This window comes from Rhodotorula paludigena (genome assembly GCF_050403205.1).
Source record: "Rhodotorula paludigena JCM10292 DNA, Rt_paludigena_JCM10292v1_ctg5, whole genome shotgun sequence".
Taxonomy (NCBI): Eukaryota; Fungi; Basidiomycota; class Microbotryomycetes; order Sporidiobolales; family Sporidiobolaceae; genus Rhodotorula; species Rhodotorula paludigena.
In genome coordinates, this window is record NW_027481453.1 from 85,709 (window position 1) to 101,871 (window position 16,163).

The window sequence follows — 16,163 nt, forward strand, 5'->3', positions numbered from 1 at the left end:
CGGTGAAGCCAACTTGGGCGGCGTCGGGTTGACCTTTGGCGTTGTCGTCGTTCTCCGCGAGACCCGGGCGAAGCGAGGCGCAGGGATGCCGCCCAAGAAGGGCCCCAAGCGCACCCTCGCGCCCTCGATCCACCAGGACCTCGCCGCCCACCTCGACGCCCTCGCCAGCAACGACCGCCTCCCCGCCAGGCTCCCCGCAGACGCCCTCGCCCGCGCCTACGGCCTCGCCCAGCCCCGCGACCGCGACCACCCCGTCAAGAAGCTCCACACCGCCTGCCCCTCGCGCTGGCAGAACCCGCACAGCGACGACAACCCCGCCGCGTCGTCCTCTCGAGCCTCCGACGACGCGAAACCACAGCCCGAAGTCATCGTCCTCGGGTCGGACGGCGACGACGACGCGCAGCTCAAGCCACGCGCGCTGAAAAAGCTCAAGCGGGGCAAGGGAAAGGCCAAGGACGAGGACCAGGAGCCCGCAGACAAGCCGTGCACGAGCGACAACTGCCAGAACAACCCGCGCTGCCTCAACTGGCTCGGCCAGGACAAGTGGGAAAAGTCGGGTGCGTCATTCGGCGTGCGAGAAACGGTGGAGAGGCGCGCGTTGACCCGTGCCTCCTGCAGACAAGGCGCTCAAGGACTTTCGCAAGGCCGCAGGCCTCCCCTTGGATCCTTCCAACGACCGCGATCCAGACATCCCTGTCGGGCTCAAGGTTCGTCGCAGTCTGCGATTTCTGTTGCGCCTCGAAAGACTGACCACTCGCGCACAGAACCTCGGTGCAACCTGCTACGCCAACTCGTTCCTCCAGGTTTGTCGGCAGTCGGCACGGGCCCAACCGTCCCCTTCCGCTCACCCTGCCCTGCCCGCAGGTCTGGTTCCGCGACGCCAAGTTCCGCGAGAGCGTCTACTCGTGCCTCCCGCCCTCGACCGGCAACGTCGAGGTAAGCGCGCCCGACTCTCATCGTCGCGCCCTCGCACTGACCTCCCTCCTCCCAGGCCTCGCCCGTCTTCCAGCTCCAAGTCCTCTTCGCCTTCCTCCAGCAGTCGCAGCAGGCCGTGTACGACCCGGACCCGCTCGTCGACGCGCTCAAGATCAAGAAGACCGAGCAGCAGGACGCGCAAGAGTTCTCCAAGCTCTTCCTCAGCCTGCTCGACCACGAGTTCAAGAAGCAGGGCAAGCGCGCCGAGGCCGAGGGCCTGAACGGGCGGATGGGGAGGATCGTGCAGGACCAGGTGCGTCCGTCTCCTCCGACGCTCGTGCCTATGCCTCAGCGACTGACAAGCCCGCTCGACGCCAGTTCGAGGGAAAGATGGTCTACGGCACCCAATGCTTGACATGCAAGACCAAATCGGAGCGCGACGAAACCTTCCTCGAGATTCCCGTCAACCTCGCCGTTCGTCATCTCTCGCTGTTCTTCAGCGTTTTCGACGGTGCCACTGATTCTCTCGTATTGCTTCGTTGAGCGCAGAAGAACTGCAAGCTCGAGGAGCAGGTCATGCGGCAATTCGCTCACGAGCGGCTTGAGGGCGATAATCAGTGAGCTCCCCATTCCTCCGCCTGACTGCCCTTCCGATCTCACCTCCTCGCGACCCGCAGGTACTACTGCGAGCAGTGCGACGGCAAGCGAGATGCGAAGCGCTACAGTCGCATCGAGACGCTTCCACCCGTACGCCCCCTCGTCCGTTCACATGTTCTCGAGATTGACCCCGGTCCGAATCGCCCGCAGGTTCTTCACTTCTCGCTCCTCCGCTTCGTCTTTTCGCAAAAGGACTTCTCGCGTTCCAAGTCGCAGCACCAGATCTCGTACCCGCTCGAGCTCGACATGGGCCCGTTCCTCCCGCGCCCGCCCGACCACGACCGCAAGCGCAGCGTGTGCATGTACGACCTCAAGGGCGTCTTGATGCACAAGGGGACGAGTGCGCATCACGGGCACTATGTCGCGCAGGTGTACGACGAGAGGTGCGGCTTTCCCTTGCCCATCGACCATTTTACACGTTTCGAGTGCCGAGCAGGGCTGATGCAACGAGGAGCGGGTCGCAGTCGCGCCAAGTGGTTCCTCTTTGACGACGAGACTGTCACGCCTATCGACCACCTCAACGAGCGCACGACGTACGACGAAAAGGAGGACGACGACGAGCCCGTCAAGAGCAAGAAGCGCGACCCGGCCGGGTTCACGCGCGACGAAAAGGGCGGGATGTGCGTTTGCTTTCTCGCACTGCGGCTGCTTCTGTCGCGCGCACACCGCTGACAGACCTCGCACTGCAGCCTGCCAAAGTCGAAAGACGCCTGTGCGACCGCTTTCTCTACAGCTCATCACTGCGAGACTCTCCGCTGACGGGCGCTCGCTCCTGCAGACATGCTCGTCTACACCCGCCGCGACCACACCGAGCGCAACGCCGCCTCCGGTCCCATCGCCTCGACCTCGTCCGCCTCGTCTCCCGCCGCCGCCACCGCCACCGAACCCGCGCCGCCCGCGCTCGCGCTCTCGACCGTCGAGCGCCTCGACGAGCAGGACCGCGCCGAGCTCGCGGCGTACCGCGAGCGGGCGGACGCGGTCGAGCAAGAGTTCGAGCGCGCGAGGGAGGCCAAGAGGGGGGTGTACCGCGTGTGGGACGTCGTCGAGGAGGATGTGCGCTTTGCTCTCTCCCTGCTCCACGATCGATCAGAAGGCATGCTGACCCGGTCCCGCTACTGGTGACCAGGAGCAGGCGTTCCTCGTTGAAAAGAAGGCGCTGGCGCGCTGGGTTGAGGATGGCCTGAAGAAGCCGCAGCCCAAGTCGGGCAAGGGCAAGGGGAAGCAGAAGGAGGACGACGTCGAGCGCAGCGACGAGATGAACGTCGATGGAGCGAAGAAGGGCGAGGATGAGGATGTCGAGATGGCGAATGGCGCGGCGACGAGTGACGAGGTGATCGACGGGACCAACACGCCCGCTTCGCCCGACGTCTCGCGCACCGCCAAGCCGGCCGATGCAGAGACGCCGACACCTGCCGCCGCCTCAGCGTCGAACGATAACGGCGGCGCGCCTTCCGAGCCGGACGACCTGCCGCCCCCTTCCGAGCTGCGCAATGGTCGTGGGACGTCGTCTTCGACCTCGCCGCCCGCGTCGACTAGCAAGGCGAACCAGCACTCGCCGACTCCGGCGGCGTCGGCTGCGCACGAAGACGAGCCTGTTAAGGTCATCAGCAACGCGACCGTGACGTGCGAGCATGGGATGGCGGACCCGCGCAAGGCCGAGCAGATGAAGCGTGTCTCGCAGGTGCGCCCGCTCCTTCTCATCCGTTCTTGGGCGATAAGGACTCACTCGAGATGGCGCAGATGGGCGTCATGGCGTTGCGCGAGCTCGGAGTCACCATCGAGCCGGAGCTCATGACCGGCCGCGACTTCTGCCGCGAATGCGTCGCCGGCATCGCTGCGGGTTCGTCGTCGGCACTTTTCTCTTTTCTGTCGTCAGAATTCGCTGACGCTCGTCGCCCTTTGTAGACCTGCACTATGCGACGCAGCACCCGAAGGACACTGCAGAATTCTCTGCGGCCGACAACCTCCGCGACGCGAACGACACTATGATCTCGCGGGAGTGGATTAGGGGTGCGAACAGATTTGTGTTCATCATAGTCACGAGCGTGTTGAGAAGCTAATCCTCCCTGTCTGCGCCTAGATTGGAAAAAGCCGAGGCCAAAGATGCACAAGACGGGAGCCTTCTCCGACCCTTCACCATCGGACGAGCCCTACATCCGCGACATCGTGTGCGTGCACGGAGGCATCCAGCCAGACGCCAGCAGGCGGCACATGCTTCCCAAAGCGGTAAGCCGCCTTCCCTTCAACTGCATAATCCCGTCCGACTGACCCGCTCCGCACGTCAGGCCATCGAGGTGCTCCAGCGTGTCTTTCCGAGATGGAAGCCGGTCAGGCCCGACCCGTGTGCGATCTGCGAGGGGCAGCACGAGCTGCAGGCGGGCGAGCTCGAGATGCTCAAGACGAAGCAGAAGGACGAGAAGGTGCGCAGCCGCTGGTCGTCCACCCCAGAGGAGGTTCGACTGATAGCCAATCCCGTCTCGCGTCATAGCGACTGCTCAAGTCGATCCAGGGCGAAAGCACACAGATGCGCCTCACTGGCATGCGGCTTCCGCTCACCTCGGATGACGAGTCGCACTTTGTGGTTCCCAAAGGTGCGGTCCTATCCACATCCAGTCTGTCCCAAGCGGGACTGATACGTCGCGCTGCAGTCTGGACCCGCAAGTGGAACAAATGGGTCAAGGGCAACGTCGCGCACACCGACAACCCTCGTCCCGATCCGCTCGACAACGGCATCTTGACATGCGAACACGGACTCCTCTGTGTCGACCTTGCGCTCGAAGTGTCGAATCCTCGCAGAATCGACATCTGCACCGCCAAGGAGTGGCAAGTGCTCGTCAAGAAGTACGTGCAGTGCTCTCGATAAGTCGCGAATGAGGCTCAGCTGACTCTTCGTCCGGATCAGCTACGACGCCAGTCCCGTCATCAACATCTGGGAGGATCGCAAGACCAAGGAGCCGCATTCGGCACCGCCCGTGTGCTTCGAGTGTCTTGAAAAGCAGTGCGTCTCAATGGCATCTCACTTTCTGCGGGTCTCCAGATGCTGACAAGTCCTCGCAATACAGGCGCCACGACTTCTCGCAGGCGGAGCTTGGTGTGCTTGTTCTCGACAAGACGGACTTCGACGAGGACGGCAAGCGAAAGCCCGGTGCGTTGCGATCGCCTCTCACCAGTAATGTGCATCTCGCTGACGCGCGCTCGAGCAGCATCGGCTGCATCGCCTGAGGTGTCCATGCATGCGCCGAACGGCTCGGCCAATGGTCCGACCGGCGCGCGCAGCTCGACTCGCATCAAGCAGAAGAGCACCGTCGCTTTCGCAAAGCAGCTCAAGTACATCTCGATGAACAAGGATGACCAGGTCAAGGATCTCAAGGCCAAGGTACGTCGCTCTCGGCGAGAATGCGTGCCACCGTTGCTCACCCTCGTCCCTCTCACAGATCGAGGAAGTCGTCAAGATCCCGATTGGCGCGCAACGCCTCTTCTTCCGCTCAGAGGAGCTGGACGACGCCTCTGTTAGCGTCGAAGAACTCGGTCTCGCCTCCGGCGACCGCATCGAGGTGTTCGGCGTCGACGTCCACGTCGATCTCGACCAGCTCGACGACTCGGTCGACGTTGGCAAGCCGAAGCGCGGCGGCAAGCGTGCGCGCGAGGAAGGATTTGGCGGGACGGGCCTGTTCGGTTTCGAGCTCGAAGACGTCTCGGCTGAGAACGTCGAGGCGATCAAGCGCGCCATGGCGGGCGACTCGGACGACGAGATCGCCATCGTCAACGGGCCGGCCTCGTCGTCGGCAGGCAGCTCGAAGAAGCGCCGCACTTCGGGGTCGGCGCCTGCGAACGCCATGGACGAGGACGACAAGGTCGCATGCCCGCACTGCACCTTCATCAACGCGGAGGGCATGAACGTGTGCGAGATATGCGAGCAGCCGCTCTCGTCATCGTGAGGTACAGCAAGGCGTGGCGTCATCGCATTCGGGTTTGTTCGGTGTAGTGTCGCTTGTTGTGTAGCCTCTTCGCATACTCTTCGTTCGCAAGCAGCCGGATGCATTTCGTTCTTCCTCTCGTCTCTCGCGCGAGAGTCAGACCGGCCTGTCAACAGCACGAAAAAAACAGACTGTCCAGCGACTACAGGCCATGCACAAGGACGTCAGAAAGCGTTCAGCCCGTTCAGCGCCGCACTCGGCCTACTCCTTCGGCGTGTCCTCCAGTGTCGCACTCTCTTCAACCACAGGCGGAGGTGGCTTGAAAATGCCGAGCTTCTGCAGGGCGTCGAGGACGGCTTCAGAGCCACGCTGTCGTCACTCGCTGGTCAGTGTGTCTCGAAACGACCGAATCGCACAGAAAGAACGCACCGAGAGTTCGAGAGCGCCAAGCAAAGCGAGCAGCGCCGTCGAGACCATCTCGTCCGAGACGTATGGGACACCCTTGCCAAGGCGCATCAGCTCGTCGAGCTTGAGGTCGCGGCCGATGGGCGAGAGGGATTTCTTCGAAAAGTTGAGGGCGATGGCGTGGTTGTACTGCGCGCCGCTGTGTGTTCCCGGGGCGAGGTAGAGCGCTTTCGTCGCTACGGCTTTGCTGCACTGAAGAGCGAGACGGAAAGATGTGTCAGTGCGAATCGTGCTGACGCGGATGAAGACACAGAGCCATCTCTCCCTGGTCCCGCACAGCACCGCAGACAGGAGCAGAGACGCCACGCACTGCCTCTCCGACCTTGGCCAGCTCCGTGCCGTTCCTCGTGGCCGACAGTGAAGAGTGCGTGAGCGCGGTGATGGCCAGCTCCCTCGCCTCCTTCCCTTCGAACTCGAAAGCCGGCACACGCTCCTTGAGTAGCTTGAGGCGCTCGTCCATGCCGCTCGCGAGCAGCGCCGAGAGTGTGAGGACGCCGCGAGGGGGCGAGTCGGGAGCGGGAGGAGGCGGAGACGAAGCGGACGCCATTGTGCCGGAGAAGCCGCGGAGGCTGTGACAAGAGAGCAGCCAATCCTATGCAGGCGAGCGCAGGGCAGGCGCTCCGGCAGAAGCGCGAGAGGCAGAGGGTTGGCAACGAGCAGACGAAGAAACGGAGCGGGCCGACCTTCGCAAGTTGCGAGTCTGTTGCCGAAGACGGAGAACCGCTCTCGCAAGTCTTCGAACTGAGCCTGTATCAGACCGTGGATGCAATGACATCACAAACTCGAGGCGGCGTCTACGAAGGGAGGGAGAACTCCACCTTGGCCGGCATTCCGCCAGGCCGGAGCGAAGGCTCTGCATCGCGCGTTTCGATGTCGCGCGCCTCGCTGGCCCCGTCGGCAGCTTCGACGTGCGGATGCTCGACACCCGCAGCCGCAATGATGGGCCCTGTCGCAGCCTTCTCCGCGCCAGCCGTGTCCCCAGCTGAAAGGCTGTTGCGGCGGCTGATTGCGCGGCTGCCGGGCGTCGAGTTCAGGGCGCCATTCGTGCTCGTCGTCGTCTCGCTGCGGAAGAAGCGGGAGACGGGAGTCGAGCTTGTGATCGAGCGAGTGCGAGTCACGGCCAGCGGGACGCCCTTCGTAATCGGAATAGTGATGCCCTACGCTCGAAGGGGTCAGTCGTCGGCGGTAACGTGAAAGAAAGCGAAGCGACACGCACGTGTACGATGGTCGAGCCCATGGCCATGAAGATGACGACGGGGAAAATGACGGATCGAAGAACGATGCGATCCTCCGGCAAAACGTGCAAGGCGAGAATGGCGTAGTCTGCATGGCAGAGTTCAGTCAATGCAAGAAGCGCGCACAGGTGCTTGACGACGTACAAAGCGCTGAGACGCCGATAGGGCCGAACCTGGGTGAGTTCAACTCGGTCAGCGTATGCCAGCTGGACGGCGGATTGCTCGGCAACGCACCAGCCTGCGAAGATGCCCTCGCGCCAACCCTCGAGAGCCGGGATGATCTTGTAGACTGCCATCATAGCGGGCAGGCGGCGGAACAGAAGGATGCAAATGGCGAAGAGGACGAGCTTCCACGGCGTGAGGTACTCATTTGAGAACTCGGACCACGGGATGATGGTGCCGATGTAGATGAAAGTCGCTGTGTCGAGTAGACCGTCGATAACTGCATGCGAGAGACGTGAGCGGTCAAATGCAATGCAACACTGGGCTGCACGCACCATCCTGGAAGGTGTCCTCGTGCTCCTCCTTCTCAATGCGGAAGAAGTCCTTCCACCTGTTGACTGCGCGTCAGTCTGTGCCATGCAAGCTTCAGCTGGACCAACGCACGTGAGACTGTTGCCCGCGACGAAGCAAGCCAGGATGTCGTCGCTGCCGATCAAGCCGACAACGCCCAGTGTGAAGAGCGCGAGGCCAACACCGTAAGCGAGGAATGACTCGTGGTCGACGAGCTTGCGGTTGTAAGCGATCTTGAGCGTCTTCCGCGCGAGATAACCGATGATGGCGCCCATCGCCACCGAGAGTGCAATCTGGTACAGCCACGTCGTGACCACCCAGTGTCGCAGCGACAGGCTGATCGAGTGACCGTTGTTGCTGCGCTGCATGAGGAAGACGGCGAGGAAGAGGAACGGGTAGCCGAGGCCGTCGTTGGCACCGGATTCTGCCGAGATAATGTCGCGGACGGCCTTTGGAACGTGCTTTTCGGCGTAACGACCCTTGACGACTGCAGCTCACAAAGTGTCAGTACTGTCCTGTAAGGTCGTGTGTCGCGGAAGCAGCTCACTGGCATTCGCCAAAATGGGATCAGTCGGCGTGATGCAGGCAGCGATGGCGAGCGCCTCCAGGAAGGTGATGCCGTTGACGAAGAGGAGAACAAAACCGGCCGACACGAACCAAGCAACCGTCATGATGGGGATGAGGAGCATGAAGAGGGACCAGGCCTCGCGGCGCAGATAGGCGGCAGGCAAGTCGATCCCGGCGAACATGACCTCTGCAGACGAGGCTTGTCAGCTTCGCGCCGGCCCGTAAATTGCTGACATAAAACGCACGAATGCCGATGACTAGGCGAGTGATTTGGAATGTGAGATTGAAGCGCGCTTCGTCGTCGTAGTTAGTCCACTTCCAAGGCGAGACCCAGTCGAGACCGATGGGGCCGACCGCTGCAAGCGTTCTGCGGTCAGTACCACCGGCGTACATGACTCGTAAAGAGCACGCACCGATGCCCAAGCACAGAGCGATCAAGGCGGACGACATGAGGAGACGAGACTTGATCAAATAGGAGAACTGGCCGACGGTGACGAGGTAGAACCCGAGGATGGCAAGCGCCGTCGATATGTACGTGACTTCGATCGTGACATAGTCGGGGAGGACGTTCGAGTTGTCCTCGAGACCGTGGTGCATCGAACTCATGATGATGGAAGGTCGGGAGCGTCGAGGGAGGGGTAGTCGGGGATCAATCGGGCGCGAGCGGCGCTTGGGCTGCCCGGACGTGCGAAATACGAGTGGTGCGGGTGTGCTGGTGACCGTTCAAGCTGGCGGGCGAGAGCGGTGCCGGTCGCTGTTATTCGTCGGTCGATGCGGTGAAGGCGAGGCAACGGCGTGCGAGCATGCGTGAAGGCCGGAGCGCGTCTGTGTAGGCTAGCTTGCGCCGATCTGCGCTCCTGAGGGCTGCAGCGAGGCAGAGGTTGCGCTCGGTCGGGAGGAGACGGGCAGACGAACGTCTGCGCGGCGGCGGGGTCGAGACCGAATTTGGCACGGCGCCCAGCAGCACGCCGATGCACGTTCGAGCGGCGGCGGAATCGCGCAGGTCAAGTCGGCTTGCCAGAGTGCGTACAATACGACGTGGTGAGCTTTCATTCGGTAACTGGAACCGCACCCCTCAATGCGAGAAGGCTGTCAACCCGCCAACCTCTTCGCACGCGGAACGCTCTGCTCTCTCGTTCTTTCGACTCCACCATCCCGTTATGGACACGCCCCAAGGATGCTTGCATTCAACTGGCTGCATAGGACGGATTTGCAACAAAGCAACATGCCCAGCAGCCGTGCTTGCTCAGTGAGAGCATGTCGGGGAGTGCCTGGTCAACTTGATCTGGCGGCGGCGTTGAGCAAGGATTGGACGCGGTGTCGGCCGTGCAGCGATCCTTTTGTGGAAGCTTGTTGGTGCACATTCGCGAAATCAGGCTCGTCGACTTTACTGCGGTGCTCCTCACTTGTGACCGATCATGGATTCGAGGACAATGTGCTGGCATTGAGCACCGCAAGCAGTCAGGTGGCGCAGAAAGAAACCGCACAGCAGCTGCACTCGTATCACAGAGCTGGCCAGGCCATCTCACAGCTCAGCAGCCCCGGCGGCCGAGCACGACGAAACGAGCGTAATGCCAGGAAAGCCCACAGCGAAACTCGAGCGTAGAAGCTTTAGACGGGTGAAAGAGCAGGACTTTGCGAACTCATGACGCTCAAGCAGAGTGACCTCGAGTAGCGCGCTGCTGCACGGGCGGCGAGCAGAGCCTTGCCGACCGGCGTCCACGACACATTGCGGCTGTCGGCCAGCTCCCCAGGCCACATAAAGCTGCAGGCAGGCTCATAGCATTCCTCGTGCGTGAATTTCGTGCGACACAGCCAGTAAAGTCGAGCGGCGCGCAAGTTCGGTCATCAGCTCGGGAGGGACTGAGTGTCAGGCGTAGCGGTTCGGGCGTTGGAGCGCGGACTCGACCCGCAGCTCGCATTGATCGGGTTTACTGGTCCGTAGTTCCGGGCAGAGCGAGTGCAGCATGCGCACTTGAGCGACAGCGGCGCTAAGGCGAGATGGCCGAGGGGTCGGGAGCGAGCTCGAGCAGGTGTCGGCCGCAGACAGTAGGCAGTTGACGACGTCCTGCAAGCATGCCTGCGAGTCGGCCACCCAGAAGGCGCAGGTGAGGCGTCGCGGAGCAGTCTGAGCGGAGGCAAGCGAGCTAGCGAGGTGCACCGCCTCGGCGTCATCCTCGGTCGGCGTACTTGTCGTCGTCCGCGCTTTCCCTCCTACCGCTTACCCGCTTGATCCAAGCCGTGCTCCTCGACAGCATGCGCACCACGCTCCTCACTGCCACGCTCGCTCTCGCCGCAGCGGCCTCGCCGGCTTTCGCCGCTCCCGCCAACAACGAGGGTGTCGAGAAGCGCCAAATCATCGAGTCCGTCGCCGCCAAGCCTGCTCAGAGAACTCCCCTGCTGACCTGAGTGCCCACAGCGGTCTCACTTCGGTCTTTGGCGACATCACCTCGGTTGGCGGCGACATTGGCGACGGCGCGACTTCTGTCTTTGGCGACGTTACGAGCTTCGGTGCCGGGCTGGGCGAGACGATCACCTCTGTCTTCCCCTCCGTCTTCACCGTCGTCACCTCCCGCGGCGGCAGCGTGTTCTCCGAGGTGACGAGCGCTGCCGTGTCCGGATACGTGTGCGTGTCTCGCTCTCGTATCGCTGTTGTACCTGTCCCCATTCACTGACACAGGCGGCGACACCAGATATGTCACGAGCAACGGTGACGGCGCTCTCGAGACGGTCACGTCGTTTGCCGAGGGCGCTTTCTCGACGGCGACGAGCGGCGCGGCCGGCGTCTTCTCGACCGTCACGAGCGGCGCGGACGGCGTCTTCTCGACCGTCACGAGCGGCGCAGACGGCGCCATCAACACTTTGACGAGTGGCGTCGGCGAAGCGACGAGCGCGGTTGCCAAGTGAGTATTCACACCCTGCGCGTAGGCTCGTAGATACGAGCCGCGGCTTCACGTGCCGTCACGCCGATTTGCACTTGCACACTCTGCTGGGTCCTCTGAAGTCAAGGAGCAGCAGCTTGTCGAAGCTCCACTTCTTTAGCGGCCCGGATTGACCTTCTCAGCATGCACTGACCCCGTTCTTCTTCGTTGAAACAGCCCGGGCAACCCCGCCAACAAGCTCAGCCCCATCAACCCCATCGCATGGGGCGCAGCTGCGCTCACTTGCGTTGCCGCTGTTGGTGGCGGCGCTTTCGCCGTCTTCGCTTAAGACGAGACCGCGTTGTCGCCCCCGCCTCGCCGCCGAGGCAGCCTCAAAGCGGTCTACCACACCGTCTGTGCCTAATTCTAATCTATTCAAGGACTTTGTTCGCGCATCGCGTCCATCGAAGCCCTTCGCCCTCCCTTATTCCGCAACTGTACATCCTTTCTGGTGCGACTCGCGGCGCCGCTCTGTAACACGCATCGCCCTGCAACTCACCTGGCAACAGATTTGAATGGTCGAAGGATGTGGTTAGTCCGGCAGTCCACTTGCAGCAACGCGTTCGCGGCTGCGGCGCTGCCATTGTCGGCGAGTCGTGCCGAAGCGCATCGCCGTGGCCCGTGGCCATTCATCGGCCGCTCGCGTGGGCCATCTCCCACCCGGAAGCGAGCAAAATTGCATTTGGCGCCAGCGAAGCTCGCGCGGGGTCTCCAGAAGCGTGGACTTGTCGTTCAACGTCGGGGGTGGGCATCCCTCTTCGACGCCAATTTGTGATCGAGCAGCTGGCCGAACGCGCGTGCGGGCTCGTCAGAACAGTGTGACGGCGCACTGAAATGCTTGCAAGACCCGTACGAGTTGCCCAGCTCGTGCGACGGGTCCTCGCGAGAGCAGCGCTGCTTCCGCGCTCTTCTCTAGGTGCGCGGAAGCGCCGATGCTGCGGGCCGTACTTACAGGGCACGGGACAGAGTTCATCACATCGCTCTCGATTGCGTCTCCCATCCCTCCGTCCCGGCCATCCGCCTCGAAGTCGCTTCGCTGTCAGAACACCAGCGCAGAGAGGGAGAGAGCGGCCTGGCTTCCGCGAGCGCAAGGGAGAGCGGGTCAGACGCGCGCACGGGGTCGGGGTCGCGCGCCCGCGTCAGGCGCAGTCAGCCGAGCGTGTCGTCAGACGACTTGGTGAGCCTCCCCCCTCCCCAAGGCGGAAAGGGAAACAAAGGCGGTCCGACCGCTCGTCCAACATCTGCGCTCTCCCGTCTCGAGCAACAAGGCAGCACTCGAAAGTGAGAGTCTGGCCAGGGCTGCGATCGACGCGGACCCCTCTCGACGCGTTCCTGGGCCCCCTCAAGCTCGCCTCGTCCCTCGCCCGCCCGGCAGAGCCTTGTTCTCCTCGTCGCGGTCGCACGCCCGCACCCGCGTCGCTCCCTTTCTCTCGCCTCGACTGTCAGCACAACACCCACACTCCCTTTCTTCGCACGCCGCACGAGCCTCTGGCACGACTCGCGCCTGCCCACGCGAGCTTGCCGCCGTCGAAGTTCGCTCTGCGTCCGCCCGGGTTGAACGACTCTCCCGGCCTCGCCCACCTCGCCTGCGCGCGTGTAGCTTGCGCCTAGCATGCTGTCGTCCAGTCCACGGACCGACGCGCTCGCGCACGCCGCGCAGAACCGCGCCGCCGACCTCCTCGCCGCGCCCTCGTCCCCGTCGGCTGCCTACCAGGATGGCGAGATCTCCCCCTCATTCGACGCTTCCTTCGCAAGCTCAATGTACGTAGATCGATATTCTCGAGTTGCTGCAGGAGCGCGCTGATCCGAGCGAGCGACGGCGACTCCAGGTCCATCACCTCAGACGAGCGACCGCTCCCCTCGCCGCTGCCTTCGCACCTTCGGCAGCCCGCGCAAGGCGGAGAGTCATCTCCGGTCGACGCTATGGACATCTCGCCTGCAGCGGCTCAGCCGGTAGCCGGCTCGAGTCGCGGGCTGCGCGCGCCGGCTCCTCGACCCCTCCTCTTTGGGAGGCCGCATTCGCATACAGCCGGGGTGCCCCAGACTGCCGTTCCGCCGTCAGCCAAGGGCGATCATCCGTTCCTCAAGAGCCTCTTCAAGACCGAGCGCTCGGCCCCGCCGACGCAGACGACCTTTGCCCCCATCGCTCCGCTCGCCATCTCCCGCTCTTCCTCGCCGGACAACTTCCGCCGCCCGCTCGCCACATCCTCCGCTTCCACCTCGGCCGTGCCACTTGCATCGACGTCGTCGAGTAATCGCCCCGCACTGCCGCACTATGCCACGGTCCCGCCGAGCCAAGCCGACAAGCTGCGACCGCCGTTCTCCAAGACGGCGTTCGAGTTCCGCGCGAGCGGCGACGGCGTCGACGCAGCACCCGTAGACGCCTTTGTCGTGGACGGCAAGGGCCTGCCGGCTGCGGCTGCACCGCTGCGACTCCCGAGCGGCGGCCGTTCCCGGAGCGCTCTCCCGCCGAGCTGGAGCAAGTCCACGCAGCGTCAAACGGCACCGAGCGGCAGCCTCGCGCCGCCGCCTCTACCACCGCAGAAGCGCAGGTCCGACCCGGGTCTGCCGACGCTGAGGAGCACCGACCTCGAATCGTCGCCGTTCCGAATGCAGGTCGATGGCGAATCACCCAACCCGCGTTTGTCGTCGCCGATCGCGCTTCGGGGGCCTGCCAGCGCTCGTAGCGTCTCCGAGTCACGGGTAGACGTCGCTGGGAACCCGTTCTACATCTCGGACGGGTCGTCGCCGACCAATTCGGACGCGGAACGGTCAGGCGCCGACGAGCGCTTGGCCGATATGTTCGGGCTCTCGCCCGGGGACAACCTGTCGCCGATTCCGCAGTCGCGCAAGCGCTTCCTCGAGCAGGAAAACTCGCCGACGCCGGCTTCGCCGACTCCGCTCGGCGGCGGCTCGCTCGGCGCGGCGGCAACGCGGCGTGCGTTCGAGAAGACGGCCACGACGGGGTCGCTCCCGATGCGTGTCGCACGACGACAACGCTCGGCCGTCGCGCTGAACGCCCGCCCGCCGTTGGCAAGCTTCACGAGCGCGGCTGCGGCCATCACGTCCGAGTCGTCTTCCGGTTACAACAAGCGGCACGCGGCCCAGACGCAGGATGGCAAGCCTGCACCTGTGCCCATGCTGCGCGCGGCCCGGCGATCGAACTCGGTTGCGGATGCGTCGTTCCTTTGCCCCATGTCGTCCGCGACCACCGGGGCAAGCGCGACCTCGAGCGCTGGCCTCGCGGAGCGCGACCCGAACGTCCCGCTCGAATCGCCGCGGACGCTCGCCGCACGTGCCAGCCTCGCTACGATGGAGGGCGACTACTTCGGCAAGCGTGTTGGCGCGAGCGTCGATCTGGGCAAGGCGGCACTCAGTCCCGAGACGGGCAGCCCGATCGCGGGCTTCCGCAGGCAGGAGGCCAAGAGCAAGGCGCTGCCGTGCTTCGGCGTCAAGGAGGACGGGTTGATGCGCATCAAGCCCGAGACGGTGCGTCCATTATCGAAAGTGTCGTCACGGGTCAGGCTGACCGGGTCCCGTCGCAGCTGAACGAGCTGCAAAGCGGTCTGCACCGCGACGGCGTCAAAGAGTTCATCATTGTCGACTGCCGCTTCGACTATGAGTACGAGGGTGGCCACATCGAGGGGGCCATCAACCTGTCGGAGCTCGCCGACATCGAGGCGCGCCTCCTCAACAGCACGCGGCCGCCTCCGCCGAGCACGAGCGAGTGCGCGCCTGCCGAGGGCAAGACGGTCCTCATCTTCCACTGCGAATTCAGTGCGAAGCGGGCGCCTACAAGGTGTGTTGCCTGCTCTCGCTCTCATCGCCACGGCTGACCTCACTACTCCCGCAGTGCGAAGCACCTGCGCAACCAGGATCGCCTCAAGAACTTCGCCGCCTACCCGAACATCTGCTACCCCGAGCTGTACATCCTGCAAGGCGGGTACGAGGCGTACTACCGGGCGTTCCCCGTGCGTACCAGTCTCCCACTCGATGTGCCGGCTCACGTCCCGGCCGTGCTTCATTCGCTGACTGGTCTCGACTTGGGTTTGTCTCGTTCTTAGGAGCGCTGCATCGGCAGCTACGTCGTGATGGACCACCCGGAGCACAACGCCAAGCGCTCGATTGGCCTCAACAAGTTCCGCGACCAGAAGCGCGTCTTCAATCGGGCTTCGTCCTTCACCTTCGGCCAGGCGCAGCACGCCTCCGCCATGCTACGCACGGCCGAAGTCACTGGTTCGACGGCGTCGACCTTCGGTCGTTCAGGCCGCCGTCCCGCCTCGGGCTCGTCGTTCCTCCAGCGCCAGCCACTCCAGCCTGTCGGCTTCCAGTTCCCTCGCACGGGACAGACGAAACCGTCGACGGCGTGCACGTCGAGCACCTCGACCGCCGCTGTTGCCGCATCAACCGACGCGCTTTCGATCACCGAGGAGGACCACGAGGGCGATTCGTCGTTCGGCACGAACGGCAGCAGCCCTGGTGGCCCCGCCGGCGGCTCGCCCTGTCCTCCTTCAAGCAAGATTGGTGGGCGGTCGACGCTCAAGCTGGGGTCGGGCGGCAGTGCGCTGTATGCGCGCAAGATGGGTCTCGAGCGCGCGGCGACGGCTTCTGTCCTCACCTTCTCGCGGTGATCCCGCCTGGCGTCTCTTGACCACGTCATTTCCCTCTGACTTGCATGCGCATTCTGTGTCGGAACCATCCACGCATACACCCCGAGATCCGCCCTGCCTCTCTCTCGACCTCTCTCCTCCGCCGAGCCCGTATCTAGCATTTCCTCCTCTCCTGTGCATACTTCCGACCCCTTGTCGCTCTCTCGTTCCGTCTGCAGTCGCTCGCTGACCATACCCGCTCACTTTCATTCCCCTGTCGATCCCTGTGCTCGTTGTTCCTTTCCACCCTCGCTCGCATATTTTCGTTCGTTTCCGTTGCCGTCGTAGCAAAAAATCTCCTTCACGTCGTTCACCAGTCACTTG

General features: G+C 63.6%; 5 protein-coding genes across 5 annotated transcripts; 3 read left to right on the forward strand and 2 right to left on the reverse strand.

Moving 5' to 3' along the window:
* Positions 1-85: 85 nt before the first annotated feature.
* JCM10292_007415 (uncharacterized protein) lies at positions 86-5,510 on the forward strand (the record flags this gene model as incomplete). Its single annotated transcript, XM_076646504.1, has 23 exons — positions 86-557; positions 619-707; positions 765-803; positions 865-936; positions 992-1,228; positions 1,294-1,389; positions 1,465-1,532; positions 1,593-1,662; positions 1,723-1,955; positions 2,037-2,192; positions 2,262-2,284; positions 2,351-2,625; positions 2,699-3,253; positions 3,313-3,412; positions 3,478-3,582; positions 3,653-3,798; positions 3,858-3,992; positions 4,061-4,163; positions 4,221-4,413; positions 4,475-4,570; positions 4,635-4,717; positions 4,776-4,948; positions 5,007-5,510. The coding sequence occupies 23 exons, from the start codon at positions 86-88 to the stop codon at positions 5,508-5,510; spliced, it is 4,023 nt and encodes a 1,340-aa protein (XP_076507746.1).
* Positions 5,511-5,750: 240 nt separating this feature from the next.
* On the reverse strand, positions 5,751-6,501 carry JCM10292_007416 (uncharacterized protein; the record flags this gene model as incomplete). The annotated part of the gene is made up of 3 exons (XM_076646505.1): positions 5,751-5,858; positions 5,919-6,146; positions 6,265-6,501. 3 exons carry the CDS (start codon positions 6,499-6,501, stop codon positions 5,751-5,753), a joined length of 573 nt encoding a protein of 190 aa, XP_076507747.1.
* Positions 6,502-6,748: 247 nt separating this feature from the next.
* JCM10292_007417 (uncharacterized protein) lies at positions 6,749-8,875 on the reverse strand (the record flags this gene model as incomplete). The annotated part of the gene is made up of 9 exons (XM_076646506.1): positions 6,749-7,111; positions 7,171-7,277; positions 7,334-7,362; positions 7,424-7,631; positions 7,687-7,742; positions 7,796-8,189; positions 8,250-8,456; positions 8,515-8,625; positions 8,683-8,875. The coding sequence occupies 9 exons, from the start codon at positions 8,873-8,875 to the stop codon at positions 6,749-6,751; spliced, it is 1,668 nt and encodes a 555-aa protein (XP_076507748.1).
* Positions 8,876-10,525: 1,650 nt separating this feature from the next.
* On the forward strand, positions 10,526-11,479 carry JCM10292_007418 (uncharacterized protein; the record flags this gene model as incomplete). Its single annotated transcript, XM_076646507.1, has 4 exons — positions 10,526-10,632; positions 10,689-10,895; positions 10,963-11,172; positions 11,368-11,479. 4 exons carry the CDS (start codon positions 10,526-10,528, stop codon positions 11,477-11,479), a joined length of 636 nt encoding a protein of 211 aa, XP_076507749.1.
* A 1,323-nt stretch (positions 11,480-12,802) lies between these two features.
* Positions 12,803-15,821, forward strand: MIH1 (putative tyrosine protein phosphatase MIH1; the record flags this gene model as incomplete). The annotated part of the gene is made up of 5 exons (XM_076646508.1): positions 12,803-12,951; positions 13,020-14,679; positions 14,736-14,989; positions 15,044-15,161; positions 15,255-15,821. The coding sequence occupies 5 exons, from the start codon at positions 12,803-12,805 to the stop codon at positions 15,819-15,821; spliced, it is 2,748 nt and encodes a 915-aa protein (XP_076507750.1).
* Positions 15,822-16,163: the final 342 nt, after the last annotated feature.